General features: G+C 33.5%; 7 protein-coding genes and 2 non-coding genes across 10 annotated transcripts in view; 3 read left to right on the top strand and 6 right to left on the bottom strand.

Moving 5' to 3' along the window:
• The first annotated feature begins 4,097 nt into the window (after positions 1-4,097).
• The window catches only part of Cbp53E (Calbindin 53E), a 31,905-nt gene continuing 8,922 nt past the window's right edge, over positions 4,098-27,080 (top strand). For both annotated transcript variants that reach the window (XM_065311443.1, XM_065311442.1), the window contains exon 1: positions 4,098-4,296. The gene's annotated coding sequence lies outside the window, so the exon portion shown is untranslated. The remainder of the gene's footprint in view (positions 4,297-27,080) is intronic.
• Positions 5,895-6,016, bottom strand: LOC135799921 (U5 spliceosomal RNA). The gene has a single exon (XR_010550086.1). It is a non-coding gene; the product is annotated as a U5 spliceosomal RNA (small nuclear RNA).
• Positions 7,622-7,743, bottom strand: LOC135799924 (U5 spliceosomal RNA). The gene has a single exon (XR_010550089.1). It is a non-coding gene; the product is annotated as a U5 spliceosomal RNA (small nuclear RNA).
• LOC135798563 (general odorant-binding protein 69a-like) lies at positions 15,124-15,979 on the bottom strand. Its single transcript, XM_065311428.1, has 3 exons — positions 15,854-15,979; positions 15,588-15,734; positions 15,124-15,518 (listed from the first exon to the last, which is right to left on the bottom strand). Exons 2-3 carry the CDS (start codon positions 15,660-15,662, stop codon positions 15,195-15,197), a joined length of 399 nt encoding a protein of 132 aa, XP_065167500.1. The 5' UTR covers positions 15,663-15,734; positions 15,854-15,979; the 3' UTR covers positions 15,124-15,194.
• Positions 16,252-17,148, bottom strand: LOC135799874 (kallikrein-1-like). The gene has a single exon (XM_065313095.1). The coding sequence runs from the start codon at positions 17,146-17,148 to the stop codon at positions 16,252-16,254; it is 897 nt and encodes a 298-aa protein (XP_065169167.1).
• Positions 17,207-19,556, top strand: LOC135798561 (uncharacterized). The gene is made up of 2 exons (XM_065311425.1): positions 17,207-17,537; positions 17,600-19,556. The coding sequence occupies exons 1-2, from the start codon at positions 17,245-17,247 to the stop codon at positions 18,219-18,221; spliced, it is 915 nt and encodes a 304-aa protein (XP_065167497.1). The 5' UTR covers positions 17,207-17,244; the 3' UTR covers positions 18,222-19,556.
• LOC135799873 (thrombin-like enzyme halystase) lies at positions 18,287-19,210 on the top strand. Its single transcript, XM_065313094.1, has one exon. It carries the CDS (start codon positions 18,287-18,289, stop codon positions 19,208-19,210), a length of 924 nt encoding a protein of 307 aa, XP_065169166.1.
• LOC135798562 (general odorant-binding protein 99a) lies at positions 19,418-20,137 on the bottom strand. Its single transcript, XM_065311427.1, has 2 exons — positions 19,984-20,137; positions 19,418-19,902 (listed from the first exon to the last, which is right to left on the bottom strand). The coding sequence occupies exons 1-2, from the start codon at positions 20,032-20,034 to the stop codon at positions 19,546-19,548; spliced, it is 408 nt and encodes a 135-aa protein (XP_065167499.1). The 5' UTR covers positions 20,035-20,137; the 3' UTR covers positions 19,418-19,545.
• LOC135799872 (uncharacterized) lies at positions 23,309-26,821 on the bottom strand. Its single transcript, XM_065313093.1, has 5 exons — positions 26,663-26,821; positions 26,087-26,444; positions 25,945-25,971; positions 24,111-24,136; positions 23,309-24,045 (listed from the first exon to the last, which is right to left on the bottom strand). The coding sequence occupies exons 1-5, from the start codon at positions 26,711-26,713 to the stop codon at positions 23,683-23,685; spliced, it is 825 nt and encodes a 274-aa protein (XP_065169165.1). The 5' UTR covers positions 26,714-26,821; the 3' UTR covers positions 23,309-23,682.

Raw genomic sequence — 27,080 nt, 5'->3', positions numbered from 1 at the left:
TTGTTGGCTTGTAATTCATATATCTTTCTGAATCGATGAGTTCCCCAAGTAGTCCATTTGCTTGGTTAGGATTGACTTCGAATTTGAATTTTAACACTGGCCATGGTGGAGGTGGGTTTTGATTCACATCCGCGCACAAAACAATTGCGAAAAAGTTGATGAATATTAACAATTTCATTGTTAAAAGTTTTAAAAGTTTCGAGTTTAATTGGAATGTTTTATAATATGAAAGTCATGATTTTCAACCTGTGTAGTCGTGTAACGAATGATGTACAATGTCTACAATGCGAATCCAGACAACGTAGACGTATATTTTCTTTTATTTATTAATATTCTGAGATTAACTTTGCAAATTTGCTTTGAGAGAATTATAATCACCAGGCGCTGGCAAACAGATAAGAAAAAACAATGTGACTCTTTGGGTATTTATTTGATCTAGTTATGAAGATAACTGCTGCTATTGTGCTTTGGTATTGTCGCTTTAAAATATAGAATTATAGCAATAACACTGACAATTCCAATATTATTTTATGTTTAATGTATAGTATTTGTTCAGTTTATGATCCGGTGTTATAGACGGGAAAAATGCACAATTAAATGGAATTTTCTCACTTGTGAGTCAAGTATATTGGTAGACACTTGTAACTTGTCGCGAGAATATGTGATTTTCATGAGTGGAATTGAAGAGATTTAGTTTATAGGTTGATTAAACTCACATGATCGGCTTTTATTGTGTTTCTGTTTTTTATTTGTTTTGATTTTCATATTTACACCTTGAGAAATATTGGAATATAGTACATATTACGTACTAAGAGAGAAAAATTGCATTTATGAGTATGAGCTATGCTCGCTGTACATTTATTTGTTTAAAAATGTTATTTTTCTACTTCCACTTAAAAGATTCGCAATTTTATTTTAAAGAAATTAATTATATAAAGAATAGCTAATAATGCACTTCAGCGCGCCATCTCGGATTCAACTATTTTACTATAACTATGATTGAATCTTAGTGTCACCTTTTATCCTATAGAAAAAATCTGTCTTCTAGGCTTTCCCGACAATTATTCGAATTTTTCTCGTCGTAAAAACCATCCTTGGACTTTAACGAACATAGTAAAAAAATAATTGGCCAAATTGGTCGAGGCGTTGTTGAGTTATGCGCATACTAACAAATTTGTATTATTCAGTTTTATTTTCTAAGAAATTAGAAAATCATTTGTTTCATTTTGTTATTAACAAAGGAAACAACTTTACTCGTAAAAACTAATAATTTTAGTGGTCCGAGGGATGAAAAAAACATATATTAAATGTAGAGTATCTCTCTCTGTAAATTATAATGTGAGGAACCCTTTAAAAACGTCTTATGGGATAAAAATTCAAAATAACGATTAATATAAATGATGCTACTTAGATTTATTTAAAACATGTTTTGTTGTCCTTATTTGAGCTTATATCCATAACCTAGCCCAGTATTGGTAAATAATCACTGGTATATAAACAAGCACTTGGAGAACTACCAGGAAAGCGTATTGAAGCCCAGCCAGTATTCCACCAGTGGAATCTTCAGCCCTGAGGTCTGTAGTAGAACCAGCATTAACAGCAACCAGGCTGAATAGAGCAAGAGCCACAATAACCAAAGTAATCTGTGCCTGTAAATTCCAAATAAAATAACAACAATTTACTTGTTCTACTAATTGAACTACTTGTATGTACTTACCATTTTGTAAGGGTTTGGTGTGCTTGTTCTAGACTTAGCAGACTTAAGTGCCAAATAGAAAAAGTTGCTTTGTTATATAGTGGCTCATATCAGATCAGTTTCGGTGGAAACTTTCCCAAAATTAAAATATACTATACTACTACAAGATAAGAACTTACTCGTAAGTATTATCAAAAAAATTGGCATAAATTAGGTAAATTAGGTAAATTAGCAAATCAATTGGTTGAAGTATCTGCTTTTTTTGGTTTTTAGTGTTTATTAAATTGCCTTGTTTTAAATATTATACATACGAGTAAATCAACTGATAATACTAAATATACTACTACTCTGATGCAATTTCAATATTTTTTACACAAGAAATGTAATTCCTGCTACAGCAACACCAATGATGCCAAACCAGTAAATTGCATTGGCCAGTAACAATGTTGATAATACCACCAACAACTGAGGTACCAGTGGTGACGTCATCACGTGACTAAACGCTGTTAAACACTCTTCATCAATGTCGTGAGTAAAGTCCCCATTTAGACACTTGATACTTAATATACTATTACTCTATGCACCAACCAAAATATCTCTCTACAAAAAATAAGCAAAAATAATCAAAAACCTGTCAAAACACGTCAAATTTTTCTACTGAACAAAAATTGACATATTTTTAATTAAAAAATGTCGAAATTCTTAATTTTTGTTCAATTCCTAATTCTAACTACAATATTTTCATGTACTTTAATAAAATGTGCCGAAATTAACAAATTACTAGCCGGAATTTATACACCATGTCACCCAGAAGACAACACCCCATCAGAACACTACCGCATATCAATTGCATTAATGCTAACACCAAGATGGCTGCTCGCCCGCGAAACATTCAAATCTGAACCCTTCCAAACCGGAGATTACTTCGCATTCCTCTTAGACACCTACCAAACTTCTTATTCAAAAGGTATCTTAACGGCAGGATCATTAAGAACTCTTAGAAAATCACAGAAGAGATTGATAGTCACATGGGTATCAAGTCCATTTTTCGACCTTAGGGAAGACACTGTACAAAACAACATAGCTCTACTACAACTGGAATACAAATTCTTCTTTCACGAACCATGGGAGCATCTCATCCCGATTAATTTACGAGAAGTCAATCAGATGATGAAAGACGGATTAATATCACATACAAAATTTCGAACCAAAAACTGGAGTTATGTATATTTTGATACTTTAACTGTCAAAAGAGACTCTGTTCTACGTCTGAGGATAAAAGAAGTTGAGGTTATGTCACGAATTCAATGTTTAGAAGAACTTTTAGATAAAAATCAAACTAAAACAGATGAAAACACAGAAATAATTGGTTATAATGAGATGTGTGTCAATCCTAACCTCACAAATCCTATAAACATAGAAGAAGAAGACTTTGATGGTGTTTTATTATTAAAACAAACGCCATTTGCATTGTATAGTCACATAATAACCTCAAAATCACAAAATGATACAAATCTAAACGAAACAAAGCCAACTAAACAATTATTAATTCTATCACGTCTGGATCTTCACTGGGATTTCTTCGAAGGAATGATTCCGATGTTGCTTGAAGATAAAACATCAAAAGACATCGTAAAATCAGACAGTGGCATTTTATTGCACGTATTCACTGAATACAAAATCATCTTCGTTGGTTTGGTGACTGTTTTATTATTTATCGTGTGATTATGTTTTAATATTCAATTTTAAATTCATGTTAATATTACAATATTACAATTTTTGGCAAAGAGTAAAGTGTAAACTGTATACTGGATTGTTTTGGGGGCTGGGCGTATTCCGTCGCAGTGCGGATTTTCGAAACGCAGAATAACGTTCGCAGGCTGCGTCCTGGATGGATCCTGGGTTCCTGGGACGACGAACGCGCGCGTTTGTGTGTCAGTGTGGCACAAGGAGCCAAGGATTGCGAGGGCATGTGGGAACGTGCTGCGTGGGTGTTACTCCGGATGATCTGGGATTGAAGCGCGTTTGCCTGGAAAGCAAGCAAAGTTTTTCTTCGTCTTTTCCTCTCTTTAGCTTAAATTTCTATTCACGTAGCAAAACGTGCGAAACGTGTAAACGTAAAACTTTATTTAGTACAGTAGTAAACTAGGATTTTTCAGGATATTTCTGAAACACTAAAAATTTTAAATTTTAAGTTTTGGTTTATTTTTATTTTTATTTTAAATTTTTTGGGTTTTGATTTTGTTTAAAATGAATTTTCTTGGGATAATATTTATGTTTGTACTAGTTGAATGAGAAAATGTGTTGATTGTTGGCGGGCGTGTGGAAATGTGTGTGGGAAATGCGCGCGCGCGCGCGCGCTGGAAAGCGTTTTCCCGGACGACGAGACGTCGACGCCGAGCCCGCCAGTCCAGACCCGCGCAATTCGGACGCCGCGCATTATCCCTGCTTGCTGCGAGTTGAGTCGCAGTCGTGGTTGTTCTTTCGTGCATGCCATACGCACCGACGATAATCGCATGAGAAAGACGCAGTCAAAACAAACATAAAGTGAAGTGTTATCAATCACACCGAGAACAACTCTATCTGCAGCAAGAGAAAAGGTAAAGTAAATATTTACATTTTTATTAATATAAATATTAAAATACTAAAATACTAAAATATAAATTTTTAAATATTGGAATATATATTTTAAGGGTTTATATAATTTATTGATAAATTATGTAAAGGTTAATGGTTACACCCCTTTGATTTAATGATTTTGATTGAATGTATTTTTCTGCGTTTTACTTCGGTTGCGATTTGACACGTTCAACCTTTATTGTCCTTGGAGTCTTGGAGGATGCTTTGTGATTCTAGTGGTGACTCTTGACTTTATCTAAAGGATCTGTTACATTATCACACAAAAGAAAGGTTTATTCACGTATTATACTATCAGTGTTCTTTAAATCATCAATTTTTTGTTCTGAGCAAACGTAAAATTTGCCAAAAACGCAAATATTGTGCATTGGTGCATAAAATGTTGTTTTTTAAAGTTGTTTTTATGTAAAAATTAAAAGTTTAATCTCAAAATTAAATTTTTAAGATTTTTTACATTTTTCATTAACTTTTGATTAAATTTTGTAACGTTTAACGTTTAAATCTGCTGTTTTTCTTAAGTTTTTCTTTGTATAAAGCTTTTATGCAAAGTTTAACCTTGTTTATCTATTTTCTGCTAAATCAGCAGTCATGCTCAGAGTCTATTAACTTTTTTCTGACTCTGTATCACTTTTTCTTTGTTGATACACGCCTCCACTTTTTTGATCTCAATCGTTTCTTTCTCGTATTGTCTGCGCTGGCTAGCAATATTCATATATACATTTAATATGATTCATTCGATATTTCCAACTCACAATACTCGATTCGACTATTCATAAATCTATATCGAACCCAATGAAACGTTTTATTACATTTTTCTTCTTTCTATTAATGTTTACATAAAACCTTTATACAAAGAAATGCTATAATGTTATGATGTTTGTGTTCAATGTGCGTCCATTTCAACATGGCTGCCATTGCCAGGCTTTCACAGGAGTGGTACATGAGTTAGATTCTCTATCTGAAAAGAAAACAGATGTCTGGTTGAGTTGAATAGCTCAACGCACAACAAAGCCTGTTTTGACTAGACAGGATATTCTCTGTATCTATATATGCAACCATATGTGCGTTGTTATTTGTGTGGGTTGGGGTGAAAATGGCGAAAACCGTGCGAACACAAACATGGAGAAGTTGTGGTGATGGGTATTTAACTTGGAGATTGACTAGACAAGACAAGCCGAGCTGAACCGAGCAAAATCAAACCTCGTTAACCCAGACTAAACACACCCTTAGAGCGGAAACTAGCCAGGCTTTCATTCGACGGATAACAAAGGGATTTGCTGAACAACTCATTCAGTATTTTCTTTTGGTGGAAAGTTAAATGAATTTTGAAATGATTGGGTTTAAAAAACTGCAGTCTAGCTAATTACTCTTTTGTTTTATGGATGTATTATGTGCCTAATTGGTTAATGACAGGAATTTTTGTTTTATCAATGGTTTTATTCATGAGAGAAACTTTTTTTGTTTTAATTTTTAAAAAATGAGAAATGGTATGAGAAATGGATGATGCTTATGTTTGAAGATAAAGTGTTAGTAATATTTATGTTTAGATTGTATAAGATGGCCCGGCAATAAATTGCTGGGCCTGTAAAAAATTATTTACAGACTCATTTGAGTTGTTCCCCTCCACGGAAATCTTTAGTAAAAGGCGAAAGATTTATTCGCTTTGAAGGGAAACCAGAGTAACGAAACTTGAAAACTACCTGGTTTATAAACCCTCTAGAGAGGATTATTTTATGAAGAAGTTTTAGCAGCGCATTCTAGTATTCTTTAAAATAACTACAAAATATTCATAAAAGCAGGTGACATTACCCTATTTTTACCTGGAAAACGACTGAAACGATTGTTATCCACACACATATTAGCAGTTATAATATTAATTTAGATTAATTACAATAATTTACAAAAACTTAAAATATTTTAGCGAAAATTCTTGATTAAATCGATAAAAAATAAAATTTTGTTCATAATACATATTTAACTTGCATCAAAATGTGATGTATTAATATTAATATATATAATGTGTCTTGTATTGAGGTTATGTAAAATTTAGGTTATGCCAATTCTAGAGTGAATAATCCATTTGTGCATTCGCTCACATGTAAATTCCATCATTTGCGTTGAATTTCTCATTGTGTTTTCGCCGATGCAGGATTGACGCGAACACAGCGATTGTTATCATTCAATTATCATTATTCATCGGGTGCGCTTGTGAGCGCAGAGCTGAGCGTATAATTTTCCTGTCAGATTGCACGAACGATTCGATTTCATTTACTTCCTTGCTCGCTGCTTTCCATTTTACTTTATCATTCATTATCATTTCAACTGCGTTCAATTTCATTCTTCATTCATTTAGAAAACAAATTTTAACTTTTTTTTGTTTATAAAAGTCTAAAAATCAATTTTTAACATGTAGGAATCTCGAATAAGCCAAGATAATCACTTTATTTCTTTTTTAGAAAGCTTTCTCTTGAATTACAGTGAATTATATTTCCTCGTGATACTTTTGGTCTTTTCAGCGTTTTCTTTGATTTTCCCAGAAGTGCGAAAATAGATAGCTCTGCTTCGCTACTTCTGTTACTTCTGAATTGGCAATTTTCGCCGAAATGCGGGAGCGAGTAATTCACTCCTCTGCACAATCACACGCTCACGAACGCTGCTTTCTTCGACAAAACCAACGTTTCGAGGCGAATTTCAGTTGATTTCGTAACAAAGCCCGGGGTGAATCATGAGGATTGCAAAATTTTCAGATACGAAAAGCTGAAAATGAAAATGAAGATTCTGATTGTTATTTCATTACTTAGTATATTACAATTGTTCACTTGATGTTCACTTACTTGTAAAACACAAGCTGAAATTATTAATTACATCTGTTACAAAGTTAGACAATATTTAAAACATAATTTCGCTTCTTTTTTTTTATATAATTTGTAATGTTGCGATGTCATATTTTAAATTAATTGTTCATCTAGACTGTTTCTGATTAATGGTATTAATTTCACGTGTCATGCTCTCGTGTTAAACGAACATATCGCATTTTGATGGGCCAAAATTCGAGGTAAACGCGAAGCGTGAACAAAATGCGCCGAATTTCCCCTGGAGCAGTGCGTGTTATGTGCATGTGTGTCCCTGATGTACAGGTCCTCTGTTTAATTAAATTTTGTTACTTCATTGTCCCAACCAAAAATGAGTGGATAATAACTCCCTAGAGCGAAAAAATTTTAAAATTCAATTTTCTGTTGGTTTAAAAATGAGCAAAAGTAGTATTTATGTTTAGATTGTTTAAGATGGCCCTGCAATAAATTGCTGGGCCTGTGAAAAATTATTTACAGACTCATTTGAGTTGTTCCCCTCCACGGAAATCTTTAGTAAAAGGCGAAAGATTTATTCGCTTTGAAGGGAAACCAGAGTGACGAAACTTGAAAACTACCTGGTTTATATACTCTCTAGAGGGGATTATTTTATGTAGAAGTTTTAGCAGCGCTATCTGGTATTCTTTGAAATAACTACAAAAGATTCATGAAGTTAGAGGGGTCACCCTAGTTATAACTGGAGAAGGGGAGTTGCAATAACTTGGTCCGGGGCTTTTGCGCCATCTAGGAATCAATTATTTAACTATATTTATGATTTAATCTCAATACCAATTTTCATCCCTTATTTAACTGCATTTGAATCAAAAGTTTTGACATTTTAATAATTATTCTTCTATTCGAGGCAGAGATGAATTTAAAAATTCATAGATCATCGAAATCTGTTAAGCCGTTCCTGAGTTATATACGATGTAACTAACATAACTTTGTTTTTTACCTATAACAAATCAATTAATATTAATTAATAACGAATCAAGCTTAAATCTGCTTAAAATTGATTCAGAAAAATATATTTTAATGTAAAATGATTAAATATTCCATGAAATTTAATATGAAATAAATCTGTACTTTTCACACTGTAATACCACTGCTATATCACATAAACTAGTAAAAAGTGTTCATGAGTATTAGATTACACAGCTACAAACTTTACAAGATTAGATTACGAATACGATTTGAACGAATTTAAGGTTTCTTCACTAACACCGTATTTGCGTATTTATTGTTTTAGTTTAGTCACTTGCGCAAGATTGATTGCACTCGGTGAATTTGTGAATTGTTAATTACGAAGGTAAAGCTTCCAACGTTCAGCGTTCAGGCGTGGGTGGATGGTGCCTTCGGGCGACATTCGCACGATGAATAATGGACGGAGTAATGAGCGCGTGTAATAAGCATGCTAATGAAGAGCATAAGTGCGCGCTGCGAGCGCGACTACCAACCGCGAACAAACGAGCAGTCGTGTGGGAACCGCGCGGAATTCTATTGCTTATCAAAAACGTGCACAGCGCACATCAAAGCATGCATTTATTCAAAAGTGGAGAAAATTGTGTGCACTCGCAAGAGAAAATGCTAATTTCAGTGCGAATATTAATTTCAGAAGCTAAGTTGTATTAAAAATGCGTATGTGAGGTTGTTTGTTTGTTTGTTTCACTTTCAAAGGAAAACCAGTGGAGTAATTTTGATAAAATTTTGTATGGAGAGAGTTTTAATCATGGAAAAGGATATAGGATAGTTTTTGTTGCAAAAATTTAACTAGAAGGGTGTAAAATAAGGGATGAAAGTTGATATGCATATTTAATGATAGTTATAGTTACATAATTCAAATCTAGGTGGCGCTAGAGTGCATTATTATCATTTCTCATGGTTTTTAATTTAATTTGATGATTTTATTGACCAATTAGGCACATAATATGTCCAAAAAACAAAAAAATAATTAGTTAATTACTTTTTATTGAAGTATTTTACCAAAAGTTGCAGGAAAACAAGAAAACACAAAAATTAAATTTTATAAATTTAATCACCCAGTATAACACTTGAACTTTCCTGATTTCTCTTTATTCGCTTCGTCGATTTGTGGTTTTCTTGATCCAGAAATATTTTCGTTCCTTGCGTTTGCACTTCCCCTCATGCAAGACCTTTTTCCCAATTTATTTATAACGGTCTCTTGGATTTTATTTTCCGGAAAACATTCCTTGATAGATTTACGAGTCGAAATCACAAAGCGTAACACCATAAAGAATTCATCACAACCACAATGTCCGAAATTGATATTAACATGATTTTTACCAGCGAGATAGAAATCGTAAGTGCTTGAGATAATGACGGTCGAGGACGCGACTTTGGTTATTTTTTTTACGTTCAGGGGCAGCACGCGCCCCGAAACGCGCGTCCTTCACCTGCAAACTGCTGGTGGATGTGGGCTAGGTAGTACTTACAAAGTATGAATGTAAAGGCGAAGCACTGGGGTGAAAACCAAGTCACAATCTGAAAGCATAGTACATGTGTGTTAGTGTGTGAGTATTTGAAGGAACTTTACGTTTCCTGCAATTTGCAGGAAACCGTTTGGCGGTCGGGTGTATTTTTGGAAACCTTACCAGAGAAACCTTTATTGCGGAGTATTTTGCCTTATAATTTACCCTGAAACACAAAAATTAAATTTTTTTCTGAAAATATTTCATGCAAATTAAATTTTATGCAAACACTTTGTATAATAATTCAAGACCGCGTTGGGTCGTAATAACCCACATTGCTGATAACGCCCAGGCACTTCAGACCGTAAAACATGATGAGCGATTCAACGTTTCTACTTTCTACGTGTTTTTTTCTTTTCTCTTTATTTTTCCTTTTTGTGTCCTGCAGCGCCATCTGTGTAAATTTATGAGTTTTGCTTGCTTTCCGCTTGCGGCTCACTGTGTTGCATATTTCATGTTTAATAAATAATTTCCGAAAGTTTCATTTCCTGGCGAAATGAATGAAAATTCGCGGATTATACTTGTTACGTAAATTGTGATTTATAACACCCGGAGGTACGAAAAATTTGCATCTTTAAAAAGAACGAATTGAGCAATAAAAATGTATGTTAAATTAAACAAATGACGGCTCGAGGAGCAGCGAATGCTATGAGAGCCGAAGCGTCGGAGCTTAACGACAATTTGATACGAAATCAATACGAGGAACAATCCAACATCGATATCACTAGACGCAAATGACGCGAAGCGATGCGATGTCGATTCATTTCACCATTTACTCAAAGTGTTTCAAAGTGTTTCCACAATTCAATTCACGGTGCAAGTGATTCAATGCCAAGTGACATTTTTATACTATGCAACCCAATATACACCTAAACCTATTCCATTCACGCATAAAACATAAAACTACATCTAAAAACATGAATAATTTAATTTACACTTTGTATAACACGTTGTTTTCTACATAAATCAAGGTTTTATTGTTTTTATTATAAGTTCAATGTCAATGTCAGCTGGTTAATGAATGAAATTAAACGGAATAATTTATTTTGCTGACGTTCGATGATTGATCAATTGAAAAACGGGGTTGATTTTCGCAATTGAAAAGCGATGTGTATTTTTATATATTTAGCGATTACGTTGGGTGGCATTCGGCACGATTAAATATTTAGCACTCGAGGGCGATGGGCGGGTGGGCCTCACTCAACTTGTTGGTCTCGAAATATACTCGTAGGGTTTGGAAATAGCGCTGCTGCCGCCACCGCCCTTGACACACATTCACTGCCGGCGAGTATCGATGCGCTTCCCAAATTATTAATGACACGTTTCAATTAAATGTTTAATTCGCAAGCTACAGGATATTAAATACTATTAAATTAAACCAAAAACGTTTTCCGGGAAGTTTTTAGTCATAATTTAATTATTTTTATTTTTTTGGATTTTGGATTAAATATGTGTGGAATCCATCAAAAATATCCGAAATTTTACTTTAAAAAAATGAAAAATGTTTAAAATGCACTACAGCGCCATCTGGGATTGAATTATTCAACTATAATTATGATAAAATCTCTATATCAATTTCAATCTCGCATTTAACACCCTGTAAGTTATAATTTTCGATATTTTAATAATTATTCTGTTAATCAGGGCAAAAACAAATCCAAAAAATTATTGATAATCAAAATCTGTCCAGCCGTTCTTGAGTTATAAACGTTTTAACTAACACTATTAAAAAATAGACATTAAAATAGTAATTTAAAGTTTACTCATTTTAACTATATTAAAATATTTGCAATGTGCAATATTCTTTTCAAATTAAAATGATAATATTTATATTATGCGGTTGTAAAACAGCAATAAACAACAATGAGGAATGTATTTGTTTATATTCACAAGCGACGATTACGATTGCGATAATCAAAACTTTATTTTCACAACTTTCAATCGTAGCCATTTCATACGCATCTTTACGTGCGATGCGAATCGTAAAAATAATAAAATATTTGTTTAACTATACTTTTCTGGTTTTTTTTGTTTCTCTACTAAAACAAACACTGAAAATTTATGCGTTTTTAAGATTATTATGCTATTCAAAAAGGCGTAAATTGTGAATATGTAAATAACGAAAAAAAATTTACGCGAATAAAAATTTGAGTTTAGTCTGTCAGAAAATGTTTCTCTTTGCGTTTCATATCTGTTGATTCTGTTCGCATCCTGGAAATTTTTATGACTTTCCCCGGTTGATATAAATGCAAATGTGAAAACAATACGTTGGGGAGTACACGCAAACTTGTCTTCCTTGTGTGTTCGCTGCGTGTCGCTTGGAAAACTCGCAATTCCCCAGTGGAACACACGAAACTCACAAAATTCACCCCTCGTAACTTACGACCGGAAACGGAATATACGAGTACGACATAACCAAAATAACAGACAGAACTTTCAATCTGAAGCGCCAACTGAAGCGCCAACTCTTCAACTCTGGGAACTAAAAGTTCCACTTGAAAGTAACCCGTGTCAAGTATTATGTATGAAGACATTAATAATATTTGACATCTTGACAATTGGTATTTGTTCGAGTGCTGGTTGATATATCTATAGGGGTTATAGTGTTGATTGTTGGTGGTAACATGTGGCTGGCACGTTTGACATGATTGGAAAATGCAATAAGCTAACATATTGAAAACAACGCACGTACGACGCTAGGCACGTGATACGTATTCGAAATAGTATTGAAACTATAACATAGGCAACCAAATATACACGAAATAAATTTATAGAAACAAAAAATAAAAATTTTACTTTATTTATGTTTAAAGCATTGTAATTTATTATACTACGTGTAAAAAAGTGTCTGATGTTATTTACCTTCTATATAATTATATCATTAAGGTGCAACAGGGTAAAAGATTGAAATAACCCTGGCGGTTGTGTAATCAGCGGCCGCAAACCTCGCGACACGCAACCGCACTTACCACGTCGCTATTAATTCACTAATCTAGAAGTTGTATTAACATTATTTACATCATTTACATCAATGCTAAACTAACGAGGAATGAACAACGGCGACAACGATCGCATTGGATTTATGTTGGAATAGAGTAATAAAGTGAAATAAACTCAAGGAAATGCATGGAAATGTGCAAATTAACTCAATAATAATAGGTGGGTAATAAAAACGTAATCATGGGGTTAATAAATGTCAGAATGGGCATAAATCACGTAGTTTATTACGAAGAAAAACAATCTTTTAGTTTTAATTAAAAACAAAGTGTATTTGAAGTTAGTTTTTATGTAGGCAACACATTTAACACTCAAAAATGTTTTTTCTTTTAATTTTCATAATATTAAATTTTTTTATAGAAAATATGGCAATAATATTAATAATTTTGATATTTTGAGAAATTTAGGCCAAAATATAATTTTTTTGAGTGTTAATTCATGTAAATTAAAGTAAAATTGTACAAAAAATATTTTTTTACACGTATGCAACACATCTAACACAAAAAACATTTTTTTTTCCTTGTGAAAGATGTATGATATTAATTATGCTTATATTTTGCAAAATATAAGCAAAAATTACGTAATTTAAAGCCAATTACCGAAAATGTTATTCTCATTAAGCTATGCAACACATTTAACACCACGAAGAAATTTATTAAAGTTTTTTTTACTAAATTTCCTTTTTAACTAAAAAGGAAATTACAATTATGTTTGTAATGGAAATGCAAATGTCGAGATTTTCACTCTGAAGCTTAAACGAAAATTCGAGTGCATTGGAGAAAATTGAAGGCGAACACAACATCAAGAAAGAGAATATTGTACAATCTAAATGCTAACGCAACGCAAGCATAAAAGCACGAGAGAGTTGGAAAAATATCAAGCGCACGTCAGATAAGACAAGCGCATAGGAATAAAATGAATATGGAGCAAAGGCAGCCAGGGAAAAGAAGAGCTAAGTAAGACGTGTCGCGAGAAAGGCGGCAAAGGGGTGGGTAATGAGATCGCATCGCATTTCGCGCGGCAGGCGACATTTTAGGCGGTTTCTTATAGAATATTTCGTGGAATTCCATCACATCACATCAAGACATCATCTAAAAAGCAGCAAGCAAAAAGCAGGCGGGAAAATGTATTAGTGGAAGCTCTTAGTGAAGAATTTATCTTTTTTTATTTCCATTTGAAGGTTACACTTTAGCATTCAATATTAATTTGGGAAAATTTTTAAATTTTTACATTGAAAAATACAAAAATTGTATTAGAAGTTAGTTTTGTATGTATGCAACACATTTAACACAAAAAATGTGTTTTTTCTTTTAATTTACTATTTTATTAGTGTTAAATCATGTAATTTTAAAGAAATTGCACAAAAAGTTAATTTTTTAAACGTATGTAACACATTTAACACCAAAAATGTGTGTTTTCTTTTAATTTAGTTTTTTTTTAATGTTAAATCCACTCATTTAAAGCAAACTTCAAATTGCACAAAAAGGTATTTTTTAAACGTATGCAACACATTTAACACAAAAAATGTGTTTTTTCTTGTAATTTTCATAATATTATGAGTTTAAAAAAAAAAGAAACCAACCTAAAAATGTAAAATATTTACTTTTCCAGAGTAAAATTATGTCTTTTTCATCAAATTGTATCAAAATTTAATAATTTTACTCTAAAAAATAAGAAACTAATCTTTATAAACATAGTTTAGTATAATATCCACATGATAAAAGCTAGGATTACTGATTTATGCTGTAGTTTAGTTCAAATTCCACCCGTGTCAAGTTTTAGTTCGCGAAATGCGAGACATTCAATAATGATGAATAATCTGCTTACATTTTCGCTCTATCTATCCCAATTCCGGAAGTTCTCGGGCTGCGAGCAGCGAGTACTGCGAGAGGACTTCATCCCTCATTATTATCTCTTGTCTTGCGAGAGCAGCGCGACGTGTTTATTTGCGTTTATTTTGCTTGGAATGCTGGGCACGCGTTTGTGGCCGCACGTGTGAAGAGAGTAGAGGGTAGAAATTCGGTGATAAAGTACTGTAATATAGGAGAGGGCGATTAGGCGTGGTGGTCTGACGCAAATTAACCCAATGGCAAACGTGACATGTTCATTAAACAGCCAAAACGTTTAAAATTTAGAAGTTTGGAAGGATGGAAATATAGGTTATGTTTGTATAAATTTTTGGTGGTTGGCAGAGATTTATTCTTTTGACTGAAAGAAAAGAAAAATGGGTATAATGCCCTTTAACGCCATCTCCGGTTAAATTATGTAACTACAACTATTATTAAAGCAACATTCAAACTTTCAACCCTTATTTTGCACCGTTTCAGTTATTTCTTTGAAACAAAAAGTAGCCTATGTTATTTTCCTTGGTTAAAAATATTTGTATACCAAAATTTATCAAAATCCATTCAGTGGTAAATACGTGAATGAGTAACAAACAAACTAAAAACTCAAATTTGCATTTATAATATTAGTTAGCATCTTTATTCTTTAAAAATGTTCTGTTTAATTCATATTTACTAAAATTTACAAGTGAATTTCCTGAATATAACATTTGTAGGTTTCGTAGGCAACATCGCAAGGTTCGCCCTTTTCGCGGTTGAAACAATGTTCGGCTTTGGATCGTACCTTGTCCGGAACCAAAAGATTGATTTTGCTATGAACGATACGACCTTCACTATCCATAACGCCAAAACTAGTCAGTAGACATTTGTAGAAACAACGCAGTTCTTTACTATCAGTGAATTCGCCCTTATCAAACTTGTGCACATCTTCAACTTTGCATTTAGATTCAGCTACACAGTTTGCTTCAATTTGAGCAATTTGATTTTTTTCATCCGTGTTCAAATTCTAAAACATAAAAAAAATTAAATTTAAGTTTAAATTTTGAAGAAGAAAAAAATTAAAAAAAAAACTTACCAAATTATCTTCTACTTTATGACTTTGCACAGCAATAACAGCCACAAGCAATAAACTCAATGAAAGTTTAAACATTTTTGAATATGTTGATTTATTACTTAACGACGTAACGACTTAAGTCAAGTTCAGTTGAGTTCCAACACCAGACTGAAACACAAATCAATATAAATTTATATTTATAGTTATAATCTCATTTTAATACCAAAGTGACTTAAGCCACAAACAAGCAGTCAAGTCAACTTATGACAATCATATATTATACTCACTTATATGGAATATTTTCGTTTTTTACCAAACAATTCAAAGAATTTAATTAATTGCCGATATAGTGGACGTGATGTTATCGCCGTCCGAGACTTAATAATGTGATATCCGACTGGTGGAAGAGTTAAAGGTCATTTATTTATATTCACGATGAATTCCAAACAATAGATAATGATGTTCATTAAAAATGTTTTTCATTAAAAGATTGCATCATATAATTATCAACGCTTTTCTTCAATCGTGAAATTTATGGAATATTTCTAGGTTAAGTTAAAGTTAACCTCAATTTAAAACACCAAAAATAATATTTACTACTTTTGAGGTTATGTATTGGTATTTATTATTTACATTTGTATACACCGCTAGTGAGTGTGGTCCATGAGCAAACAAAGACCAAAAATCAATACATCAGCTTAAACAACGCCCACAATCGAGAAAGCAGCCACTCAACAAGCGGAAATACACTTTCAGCGTACAATAAACAAACACCAAGCATAGCAATGTGTAGTGATTTCCTACTTCCGGAGTCAGCAATACTTTGCCTGATAAATTTGATATTCTCCCAAACAGGAATGTATATTGTGACCCCTGAAGGTCCTTCACAATTAGCATTTTCCCCCACTGATGCTACCCCCACCAATACCCCATCACAAATCAAAGGTCCTCCAGAGTCCCCGCGACACGGCGCATGATCAGTAGCCATCACACAAATCAATTGCTTAAAACAATTATCCATCCTTTTTACATCAGTCTGAAGGAGATTTGGAGATGTGAACCCAGTCTGCATCCATCCCCAACCCATAACCTTACAAGTCTTCTCCAACTTATCCAAATCATATTTCTTTAAGTTAAGTGGTTGGATTGTTTTGGAATGGTCAAAAGGTTTGGTCAGACGTAACATTGCTAGGTCCACGGTTGATGCAGGTCTTGATACTAATCTAACTGTTCGGCTATTCTCACAAGCGGTGTGTGATGGAAGGAAAGAGGAACCCATACAGACTAGGATAAGTTTAGGGGTGGATGAGGATTTTTCTGGGGCTACACAATGTGCTGCGGTTAGGATCCACACTGGGGTTATGAGGGTACCACCACATTGGAACTGCACATCAGCAAAATTGATGTAGAGTTTGGCCATGTAGGGATAATCTTCAATGTTAGCATAGATGGGGTCAGTTGATTTGGAGACATTGTGGAAAAAATCTTCAACAGTTGGGATTTTATACAGGGTTTTGGTTCTACCAGAATGAAAAACAGGAAAATGAAGATGATTAAGAAAAATGACATCGTTGCTTGTCATCTTGACATTTTTTTGAAAGAAATCTGAATTGACTTTGAATTAATCAATTTAATAAACATGGGAGCTATTAAGGTCAAGGTCATAATCTTGGGATTGATGGTATCCTTATCAATAATGGTTCAAGGTGAAGACAAAGACAAGGAACACCCTCCAACTTTTGGGACCATAATCCCTAGTCCCCGAGAAGAAGAACTGAATGATACCACAACTGAAAAGACCCAAGGAGCTGAAGGAGATTACCCCAAACCAGCTATCCCTCCAGCTGTAATATCTGTATTAGCAAGAATGTACCTGATCAGTATCTACAATGAAATGTTATCAGTGTGCACAGGAGTTTTCATAACCAATATCTGGATTGTCACTTCAGGGATCTGCCTTAGCAAAGCAAAGTAACCTCCAAATTCAATTTTTACCTCCTAAGTTCTTCTCAAACCCTACAATTGATTTTTAGTGATAAATCCTTCCTAAAGATATGTCATCATCTCCCATCTGCTGTAGACCCTAAAACCTGCCTGGATACAACCTTTGCAACCAAAATAATCTTCCCAGACAAAGCCTGGTACAATAACATAGCTTTTGTTGAAACAGATGGTTCCCTCAACGTATCAACCACCTTGGGATTCACTCCCAAAGACCAAAAACCAAAGTTAACAGATTGTATCATCCTAGGTTTGACTTTTGAAGGATCCCTGGAACATGTCTACGCAATAGTTAGAAGAGCTTGTAAAACTGGTTACTATTGTGTTGATGATCCCACCGGCTGGGGTTGTGATTTGTCTTTTGGAAGTCTTTTGATCTGCTCAGGCGTACCACGTGGTATATACGCTGCACCACATGAAAACTCTTGTCTGCAACATTTCTTACTCGAACCTGGTCAACATCCAGATCAATTTGATTCAGATAGTGAAAAATTAGATTGGGATCCAATTGAGGAGGACCACTGGTCACTTTTGTACTTCATTAACTTTGATGCGTATCAACACCTGATCACCATGGTTTTAGAAGATAAGTTTCATGTCGTTGAGGATCAGGATGATCCAGAACATGAAGGTGATCATCAACATAGTGATTAAATAAATATTTGATTGTTTAAACAGACACCTGTCATTTTTATTTACTAATCAAAATGATTCATAAAATGTGGGTTCTGCTCCTGTTGATGAGTGTCCCTTGTGTGGTTTCTGAAGATTTAAATGTGAACATTGAAAATCTTCCTGCTGTTGTTGGAGAACTTAATCTAAGCAATATTAAGTTTAATAAATCTGGTATCCTTGAAGGAGAAAAAGCATCAATTACTCGACACCCATATGCACTCCGAATCATTTCCGTCTCCCTGGAAGAAGCCCTGATGTGTACTGGAGCCCTGATTGATTCCCGATATGTCCTCACAGCTAAACACTGCGCAAGCCCCACGGTTCGAGCTGTTTCTGTTTGCTTGGGATCAAGATATCTCCCTCAAAAGAATGTATGCAACGGTGTAAGGCGATTCGCGCGGAAACTGGTTATGTCCAACAGCAATGATCTGTTGATTGCTATTTTGGGGAATAAAGTGTACAACACTTCAGTGACCAAACCCTTGAGACCTCAGGTCTTTCAACCGGCTGATATACAGGAAGCATGTTATGGTGTTGGTTTTGACCTGTTTATACCAGGACGCGAAAAACCTAAGCCCTATATGCTAAAAGTAAACTTCACAGTGGTTCATTATGATGATGAGTTTATCTATGTTAGATCTGACAAGCAGAATGTTTGTCGTAGACACTCTGGATTACCATTGATTTGTAATGAGAAATTTGTTGGTGTGGCCACGGAACCTCCGAAGACTGATTGTTTATCAGGGAATGCAATGGCGAAGTATGTCAATTTGAATAGCAGCATGTATTTCATCAACAAGGTGCTATCAGGGTTTTATGATCGGAGTGAGGAGTTAACCTCTAATTGGAAACTTATTTTGGGAGTTGCTATTTTGCAAACTTTACAATTGTTTAAAAAGGGGAAGAATGTTAATAAGGTCATGGTTTTGGGATTGGTTATGGGATTATTTTTGGGTTTCATGGGTTAAGGAAGGTTTATGGTATCCTGGGATGATGGTACCATCAAATTTGGAGAATTTAAAATTGGCAAAACTTTTTTTAAATTCACGAAAATTTAAAGTGGATTTGGAATATTTTTTGGTAGATCATCGGAAATATAAAGATTTTGGGTCCCAAAATGGTACCCTGGTCATGGTAACCCCCTAAATTCCCCAAAATAAAACCAATTCAATAAATTTTCTTAAACTAATTTATTTAGTCGTATTGTTTAGTAATAATCTGATCACGTTTTCATGTTTGATACAAAGTTAATACCTGAGCGGCTCTTTTTATAAAAGGTCAAAAAAGGTCGAATACTGGATACTTAGAAGACACCCTCGTGCTTGGGGACGTTCTTCTTGAGGCATTCAGCAAGATGAAGGGCGTTCTTCTTAGCGTCCTTCTGGTCGTTCTCAACGCACTTGTCAACAATGGCGGATACATCAGTTCCGGTCTTCTTGGCCAACTTCTCCTTGATTACCTCAACGTTGTAGCTTCCGTCAGCCTTAAGGAACTCAACTTTTTCGCCGAAGCACTTGAGGAAAGCAGCCAGGTTGTCATCTTGGGAGAATTCGCCGTTCTTTGCTTTTTCGATCAAAGCGGCATCCAGACCGGGGGTGGCATCCAGACACTGCTTCTTGTAGGTCTTGAGTTTTTCTTTTTGCTCATCAGTCAAAGCAGCCTGTGAAAAATTAAAATTTTTAAAATTTTTTAATTTTTTTGAAATTTTTTGAAAATTTTTGATTTTTTAAATTTTACTTACGGTGGCCAAGCCAACAATGGCAACAAAAGCGAGAGCAACGAAGACTTTCATGTTGATTATTATTTGGGTTGTTTGTTGTTGGGTTGATGATCTGTAGAGGTCTAGAAGACGAGTACGATTTGTTGAGCACAATTGCGCTGCTTATATACTCTCAAACCAGAATTGGAGGTGGCAAAAATCATCGTTACTCACCACAAGCGCCAGTTTTTTTCACGTGTGTGTATTTAGTGTTGTTATTATGAGATGGTCTGTTTGATTGTATAATTTATTCATTTAGAAAAAAACTTGATTTTTTATTTTGCTAATACATCTTCGACGCAGGCGAAAAAAAGCAACAGTCACGATTTATGCCAAATCAAACGATTTGGAAGTGAACCAAAAATCTAACGGTATTCATTTCTGCATCAATGGAAATTTCCACATTGATTAGCATTGGCTTAAATCAATAATTACTAACTAGTTAATTAAGAAAGCGTCGCCAATTTTAACACGCTTTACAGTTAGGTTTTTATCTGATTCTTATTGACGCTGAATGAAATGAAATGGTGTGAAAGACTTAAGTCAACTTATTATTGTTAATAAAATAATCATTTCTTTGAAATTTGCTTGAATATTTAGTTCTTAGTGTTTTTGTGGCTTGTAATGCGTATATTGCAATTGTGAGTCATTTAATGCAAGGAAACGAGTTTCGGAAGTTTTCAATAGTTGAAATATGAACGAGAGGCGATTGCATCGGCGCGCGTCTAGCGCAATAATAAATTATGCATTGCGGCATTGAAGATTACAATCGACCGTGACATAGACCCAGCTGTGGTGTGTTGTGTTTGTAGAGCCAGCAATCATTGCTAACGCGTATTACGCCTGCATAACATCCATCAATTATTTCAATTTATTTATTATTTATTCATGTAAATGAGAACTATTAAATATAGATAAGTGTGTAAAATTTTTGTTTTTAGCAGATGTCCATACATATGTCTTTAACGGTTATTATATCTTGGTATAATGGTTTGATATGATAGAAAATATAAGAAAATGTCGTTTTTTTTTGTTTTTAAGAATATTACAAGGAAATATGAAAATTATTGTTTAGAAAAATTATGGAGATGCAATAGTATGGTGTATATGATTGAATTTTGAGGTTATGTTGATAATAGATGTAGAAAACATAGTGTTGATGTGAATTGCATTATTTTCAAAGCTACAAAATTTTATAGAAAACTGTATTTTGTAATGAAACGGCTGATAAAATGATATTTTTGTTTATTTACATGAAAAACAACGTCAGATCCATTTTTATCATCTTTGATTTGTCGGATTTGCCTCAGCAGTATTAATTTTTAGAGTAATCTATATATAAAACGGAGTTGTGTTAGTTACAACGCTTATAACTCAAAAACGGCTTGGCAGATTTTGATGATCTATGATTTTTTGGATTTGTCTTAGCCCCAAATAGCAGAATAACTATTAAAATATCAAAAATTATAACTTACAGGGTGTTAAATAGGAAATGCAAATTAATTTAATGATTCAAGTTGTAATTATAGTTAAATAATTGAATCCCAGATGGCGCTAAAGTGTATTACAAGCATTATTCATTATTTTTAAGTAAAATATTATTAAATATTATTTACTCTTTATCTTTTAAACAAAATAATAACAATACAATCACGAAAACTTCAGGGATTTAAAGAAGTCATGTTTTTTTATTACTACAACAGTGATTGTTACACGTGAATTAATTACATCTCTTGATAATTACATAATCATATTATATTGCGAGATTAGAGCTAATACTCCTCGTCGATTCTTAGAAAATCCGAGAAAAAATCACTGATGCAATTGTTCTCTACCTACCAATCAAACTGTGTATTAAAAACTGGCTTCTCAAAGCCACAATTAAAGATTATTAATTATTATTTAACCAGTTCTCAGATCTCAGATCATCTCTGCATCTATTTTTAATTTTATTGCATTTTTTAGAGCGCCAATTTAAATCTACCGATTTTATTGACGTCAACTTGATTAAAGTTTCAACTTTAAACAATTAAAAAGCATGAATTGCACAAACTAACTATAAAAACAATAAAAACTAACTAAAACCTAAAGGAAGCTTATTCACCAATTAAATTAAAAAAAAAAACGCTTGAAAATCAATTGTTAAATAATTTAATCTAAAAATACATCTGCGTAATTGGTTTAAATTATCAAAACAAAAAAAAATCGCTATAAATGTGTTAGTTTAATTGTGATTTAGTAATTTTTACGCTTTAGTGCCCACGATGACACTGAGCAATCACCGTAATTGTTCACATAATTATATTTACGATTTTTTATGTTGTCATTCATCATAACTCATTGATATTACACTCAAAACCCACAAAAATACTAACATAAAATATAATAATGATATGATTGCTTTTTTTATTAAAATAATTATCAGAAATGAATAGAAAATTACATTTAATTAAATATTATCATCAAATTTAATCATTTAACATTTAAAATTTCTATTTTTGTGTATTTTGCAATTTATATTTATATTTTCACTAAAAATTAAAATCGATGTCAATATTGATTTGGCTAATTTTAAAAAAAGTTTAAATAAATTTACATGCGCCATAAAAAAAGTTTCACTCGCGTAAATATTACTGAACGACCTTCACATCGATCTTCTTATTGCATCGGATTGGGAAACGCATAAATCTTATTTTATTGTCGAATGCATGCGGGACAATCGATATTTTTATATCGCGCACTCACACAAAGTGCATTTTTCCACTTACAGGCAACACAATATACTCTAGTAATTTATATTTGCAATTACTTGCTAATTAAATGCCATTTGCGTCTGAAATTTACGATTGCAACCAGTTCAACATGCAATGTCTCCGTACAACCATAAAAATCTGTTGCTATTTAAAACGTTTTGTATAAATTCACTTGTTTTCCGTATTTGACAAGTAAAACAAGTAGAAACATGTGTGTTTTGAAGGTTATAAAATGGCCGACCGTGTTTCGTTAAATGTTTGCATTTATTTTGACTTTTTCGACATGAAAACTAAACTTGGATTACATAAATGACATCAAACTTGTTTTATTTGCTTCAATGTATAACTTGAATGTTGAACTTGAAACAACCGACGAATTGATGTTGTGTCTGGAAATTTTCTATGCTTACAGCATACAATTAGCACTTGCAGGCGCAAGGCACAATAGATGTTTACCAAAGGTTGGTTTTTGTGTTCTGGACACAATGGTGACTTACTCGTATGATTATGGAACTAATCAAATAATGTCTGTGGCGTTCAACAACAACAAGCAATTTCAATTTACATCATTTATTTATAGGTTAAATTTTTTATTTTGTTTTTATTTGAAGGTTAGCTTATCATTTTTGTGCAGTTAAAGTTTAGAAGAAATCTACATTTATTGAATTGAATATTTTGAAGATAGATGGCGTTAGAAGTCATACTAGAAGTATTGCTTTTCAAATTAATTGAATTAAACAAATTTAAAAGCAGTTTTTGTGCATATTTCAACAACAATAACAATAATTTCAATTTACATCATGAATTTATAGATTAAATTTTATTTTATTTAAAGATTAGGTTATAATTTTTGTGCATTTTGAATTTAGAAGAAATCTACATGCATTGACTTGAATATTTCAAAGATAGATGGCGTTAGTAACCTGAATTAATATTGTTCCTCAAATGAATGGTCCGTAACATGATCATGGAAGCATTGAGCAAATTTAAAAGCGGTTTCTGTTGGGCTAGGGTCCACGTTGGCACTGCATGTGTCAAATACTTGTTTGCCATTGTCCAAAACACTTGTCAAAGAGGATTCCATTTGTGACAGATTGAAGCTACCGTCTTCCTTCATAAACATGATCTTTTTCAGGAAACAGAATAAGAACTTTTTGAGTCCTTCGTCGTTGGTGAGTTCACCATGACGGGCCTTTTCAATCATTTCCGGTGGAGTATTATGTTCGTTCTCACATTTAACACGCGCATCTTTCAGTACTTCTAATTGCTCAGCAGTCAAATGCATTTTACCCTTTAATAATTCAATTTTATCAAGTTAATATTTAAAATAAATAAAATCAATTTTTTATAACTTACAGCAATGACCAATGCAATTGCGATGGCTGCAACCAAACCAGCAACAAACAATTTTCCCATTTTTAAATTTTTAGTTTTTTATTTTTGGAAAAAATAAATTGTACAAAGCTTATCGGCACTGTAGTACTTTGTAATCCGAATGTCAATAGGTTGTTTTATTTATACCCCGTGGATATAAATTTGTGCGTGGTTTGTAATTAAAAAAGTCGCGTTGCGCGTGTGCATGAGTGTCGCACAGAAATCCGGACCTTAAAATTAAGTAACCAGAGCTCTGTAATTTGCCGCAGTGAAATGAATGTCATCTTGGTGGAAAAGTTTCTAATTAGAGGTTTGGCAGATGAAAAGTATAGTCATTGAATTTTTACGACTTCAAAAATTACTTTATAATATCAGTCATCATGTTTGTGTTATTCTTTTGTAGGGAAATTATGGTTATGTACAAATTCACTATCATAAAACTTTGATTCGCTACGTAATACTTAAAAATAAAAATTCAATCGAAGTAAACAAAAAATGCATGTATGGTTGCATAGATATGTTCTACACTTATACAACAACTCAAACATAGATTATTTCATGTTTATAAACTACTAGTTTTAACCCGCGGCTTCGCTCGCGTTGAATCCATCAAATAAATATTAGAAATCATTATACATAATTGAAACGGATTGATAGAAAGAATGTATATTTCACTGCTAGGCTAGGATTATCTATGTGAAAAAATTACTACATGCAATAAAGTTTTAAAATTTAGATGGAATGCTAGATGGCGTTAAAGTAGTCAATTAGCCAGTTGCAGAGGTATTATTGGCTAAACAATTTCTTTATTTTATTTAAAAAATATTTTTTTATTAAATAAAAAGTAGCCTATAACCATTCGGCGACCATCGAGGACCACTAAGAATATGTGTACGGATTTGATGTTGACGTAGCTGTCGGTAATACAGTGTGATGGTACTATAGTACTTAGGTGTGAGCTTCATTGCTGGAATGCTAGAGGGCGTTAAAGTAGTCAAATAACCAGATGCAGTGGTGTTAGTGACTAAACAATTTCTTTATTTTATTTAAAAATAGTTATTTTTATTAAATAAAAGTAGCCTATAACCTATCGGGGACCACTAAGAATATGTGTACAAATTTTCATGATGATCTGTTAAGTAGTTTTTGCGTGAAAGCACGATAAACTTCAGGACATACGCATTTATAATATTAGTAAGGATTAATGACGTCAATAAACTAATATCAACAAGTTTTAACTAGAAAACTAGAAAATGAAAACATTGATGTTTACTTACATAATTAATACGCTACAATATCATAATTATTAATGCTTATCGATGTAAATATAAGCAAAATTAATGGAATCTTCCAATGTCAGCCATTTTGTCAATAAAACAAGTACTCTTCACGCTGTTACATAACTTTTTCAATCTTTAATGCTTTAATCTTCTTCTAAAACTCTTTTTTTGCGTTCCACGCCGTGCGGAACACAAAGACGAAAAATAATAATAATAAATCACGGCGTGCAAAAGTTGTGCGTCTATTAATAATAAATAAATTGAGTTTCGAGTTGAAGGAACTCGAGGTCAAGACGCAATCTGCTCGGTTTTGTATCTTCGTGTCCGTAATGTAATTTAATGTACCAGTAATAATAACAAAAGCAAGCGAAAACTATTATTAATAATTTGTGTCGATATGGTTCAAGTTCAAGCAATAAAAATCGAATAAATGAATCAAGTTGCGTTTCGCCTTGATTTACGGTCACGGTCAAGAGATTCGCAGCGTCAGAAGAACAAAAACACGCAAGTAACTCGTGTTACATAATAAAACTTACCTGGAAATTCATTTAAACCTAATTCACCTTCAAAAATTTAAAAAAAATCAAAATTAAAGTCTTTTATTGTTTATTTTTGTTTTTTTTCAAATTGACATTTAAAATTACAAAAATATATATGAGAGCAGATCAAGATGAGTCTAGTAGAGTTTGAAGTCTTTGCCGACGGCCTTGTAGAAGCAGTACATGAAGTTCATGGCGTTGTCGTCCTTGGAAAGGGCGGCGTCGTGGGCGGAGCACTTCTTGATAGCCTTGACGGCGCTGTCGCGGTCACCGCTGCCGGGGAGCTTCTCGGCCATGCGGTCGGTGTCGAAGGTGCCGTCGGCTTTCTGGAAGGCCATTCCGGTCATCATGCAGGTGTAGTAAGCGGCCAATTGGGGGTTACGTTCGGTGTACTCCTGTTTGCGCGCTTTGCCGATCAGGTCCTTGTCGACGGAGGTTTTGTCCAAGCATCCAGTTGCCAATTCTCTTACTTTTGCCTTCTCTTCATCGGTCAAGGCCTAGAAATGATTTATTCAACGTTAAAAGTGTATTTAGATATATTATTACTATAGGCAACCAAATATACATCAAAACTAACTATATTAACTAACTATATTTGAATATGTTACAAATGTATTTAATATAGGCAACCAAACATACACAAAACTAGTTACAGGTATTTACTGGTTATGTTTGTGAATTGTGTTGTTTTTATATTGAGAATTTGTTTACTTACATGAACGCTGATGGCAACAGCGGCCAAAACAAAAATCGCCAAGAATTTCATATTGCTGGGGTGCTTGACAGTGCGACAAAACAGTGACTGATGCGGGTAGTCTCGAAATTGGGCACTTTTATACCCCCGAAACGCCTTATTATCGTCATAGCTGATAAAAGGAAGAGTCCACTAATGGACGATAAACAATTGATAAACGCAGGTCTCCGGCGCGCTGCCGGCTTGACAAAATATTGACACAGATACGCACTCGTCGTTGGGCATACTGTAGTTACAATTTTTGTAAGAACCATAGCTGAAAACGAGACAGACGCTGACCGGTCGTAATCAGCAGACAAGGGCAAAAGTCAGCGCCGATCGAAACGAAAAACATTCCACACGCTCGTGATAATAGATGATACACAATGCAAGTGGGAAT

This window comes from Atheta coriaria, unplaced genomic scaffold (genome assembly GCF_025399875.1).
Source record: "Atheta coriaria isolate IRGN ID8LTWV9N9 unplaced genomic scaffold, Caltech_Dcor_3.1 hic_scaffold_9_pilon, whole genome shotgun sequence".
In the NCBI taxonomy this organism is placed as follows: domain Eukaryota; kingdom Metazoa; phylum Arthropoda; class Insecta; order Coleoptera; family Staphylinidae; genus Dalotia; species Dalotia coriaria.
Note: the sequence above shows the minus strand (reverse complement) of the source record. Positions and strands in the feature narration are given on the sequence as shown.

Excerpts from the sequence above, each read along its gene's own strand:
- LOC135799872 (XM_065313093.1), bottom strand. The coding sequence starts at position 26,713 with ATGAAATTCTTGGCGATTTTTGTTTTGGCCGCTGTTGCCATCAGCGTT. Across the intron at positions 25,972-26,086 it reads CAAAGACTTCAAACTCTACT|GTGAATTAGGTTTAAATGAA; the intron begins AGACTCATCTTG and ends AAATTTTTGAAG. Across the intron at positions 24,137-25,944 it reads AGGTTTAAATGAATTTCCAG|CCATCGCAATTGCATTGGTC; the intron begins GTAAGTTTTATT and ends GTTTGGTTGCAG.
- LOC135798562 (XM_065311427.1), bottom strand. The coding sequence starts at position 20,034 with ATGAAAGTCTTCGTTGCTCTCGCTTTTGTTGCCATTGTTGGCTTGGCC. Across the intron at positions 19,903-19,983 it reads CCATTGTTGGCTTGGCCACC|GCTGCTTTGACTGATGAGCA; the intron begins GTAAGTAAAATT and ends AATTTTTCACAG.
- LOC135799874 (XM_065313095.1), bottom strand. The coding sequence starts at position 17,148 with ATGACAAGCAACGATGTCATTTTTCTTAATCATCTTCATTTTCCTGTT.
- LOC135798561 (XM_065311425.1), top strand. The coding sequence starts at position 17,245 with ATGGTATCCTTATCAATAATGGTTCAAGGTGAAGACAAAGACAAGGAA. Across the intron at positions 17,538-17,599 it reads ATCTGCCTTAGCAAAGCAAA|TGATAAATCCTTCCTAAAGA; the intron begins GTAACCTCCAAA and ends ATTGATTTTTAG.
- LOC135798563 (XM_065311428.1), bottom strand. The coding sequence starts at position 15,662 with ATGTTTAAACTTTCATTGAGTTTATTGCTTGTGGCTGTTATTGCTGTG. Across the intron at positions 15,519-15,587 it reads ATAAAGTAGAAGATAATTTG|AATTTGAACACGGATGAAAA; the intron begins GTAAGTTTTTTT and ends TTTATGTTTTAG.
- LOC135799873 (XM_065313094.1), top strand. The coding sequence starts at position 18,287 with ATGTGGGTTCTGCTCCTGTTGATGAGTGTCCCTTGTGTGGTTTCTGAA.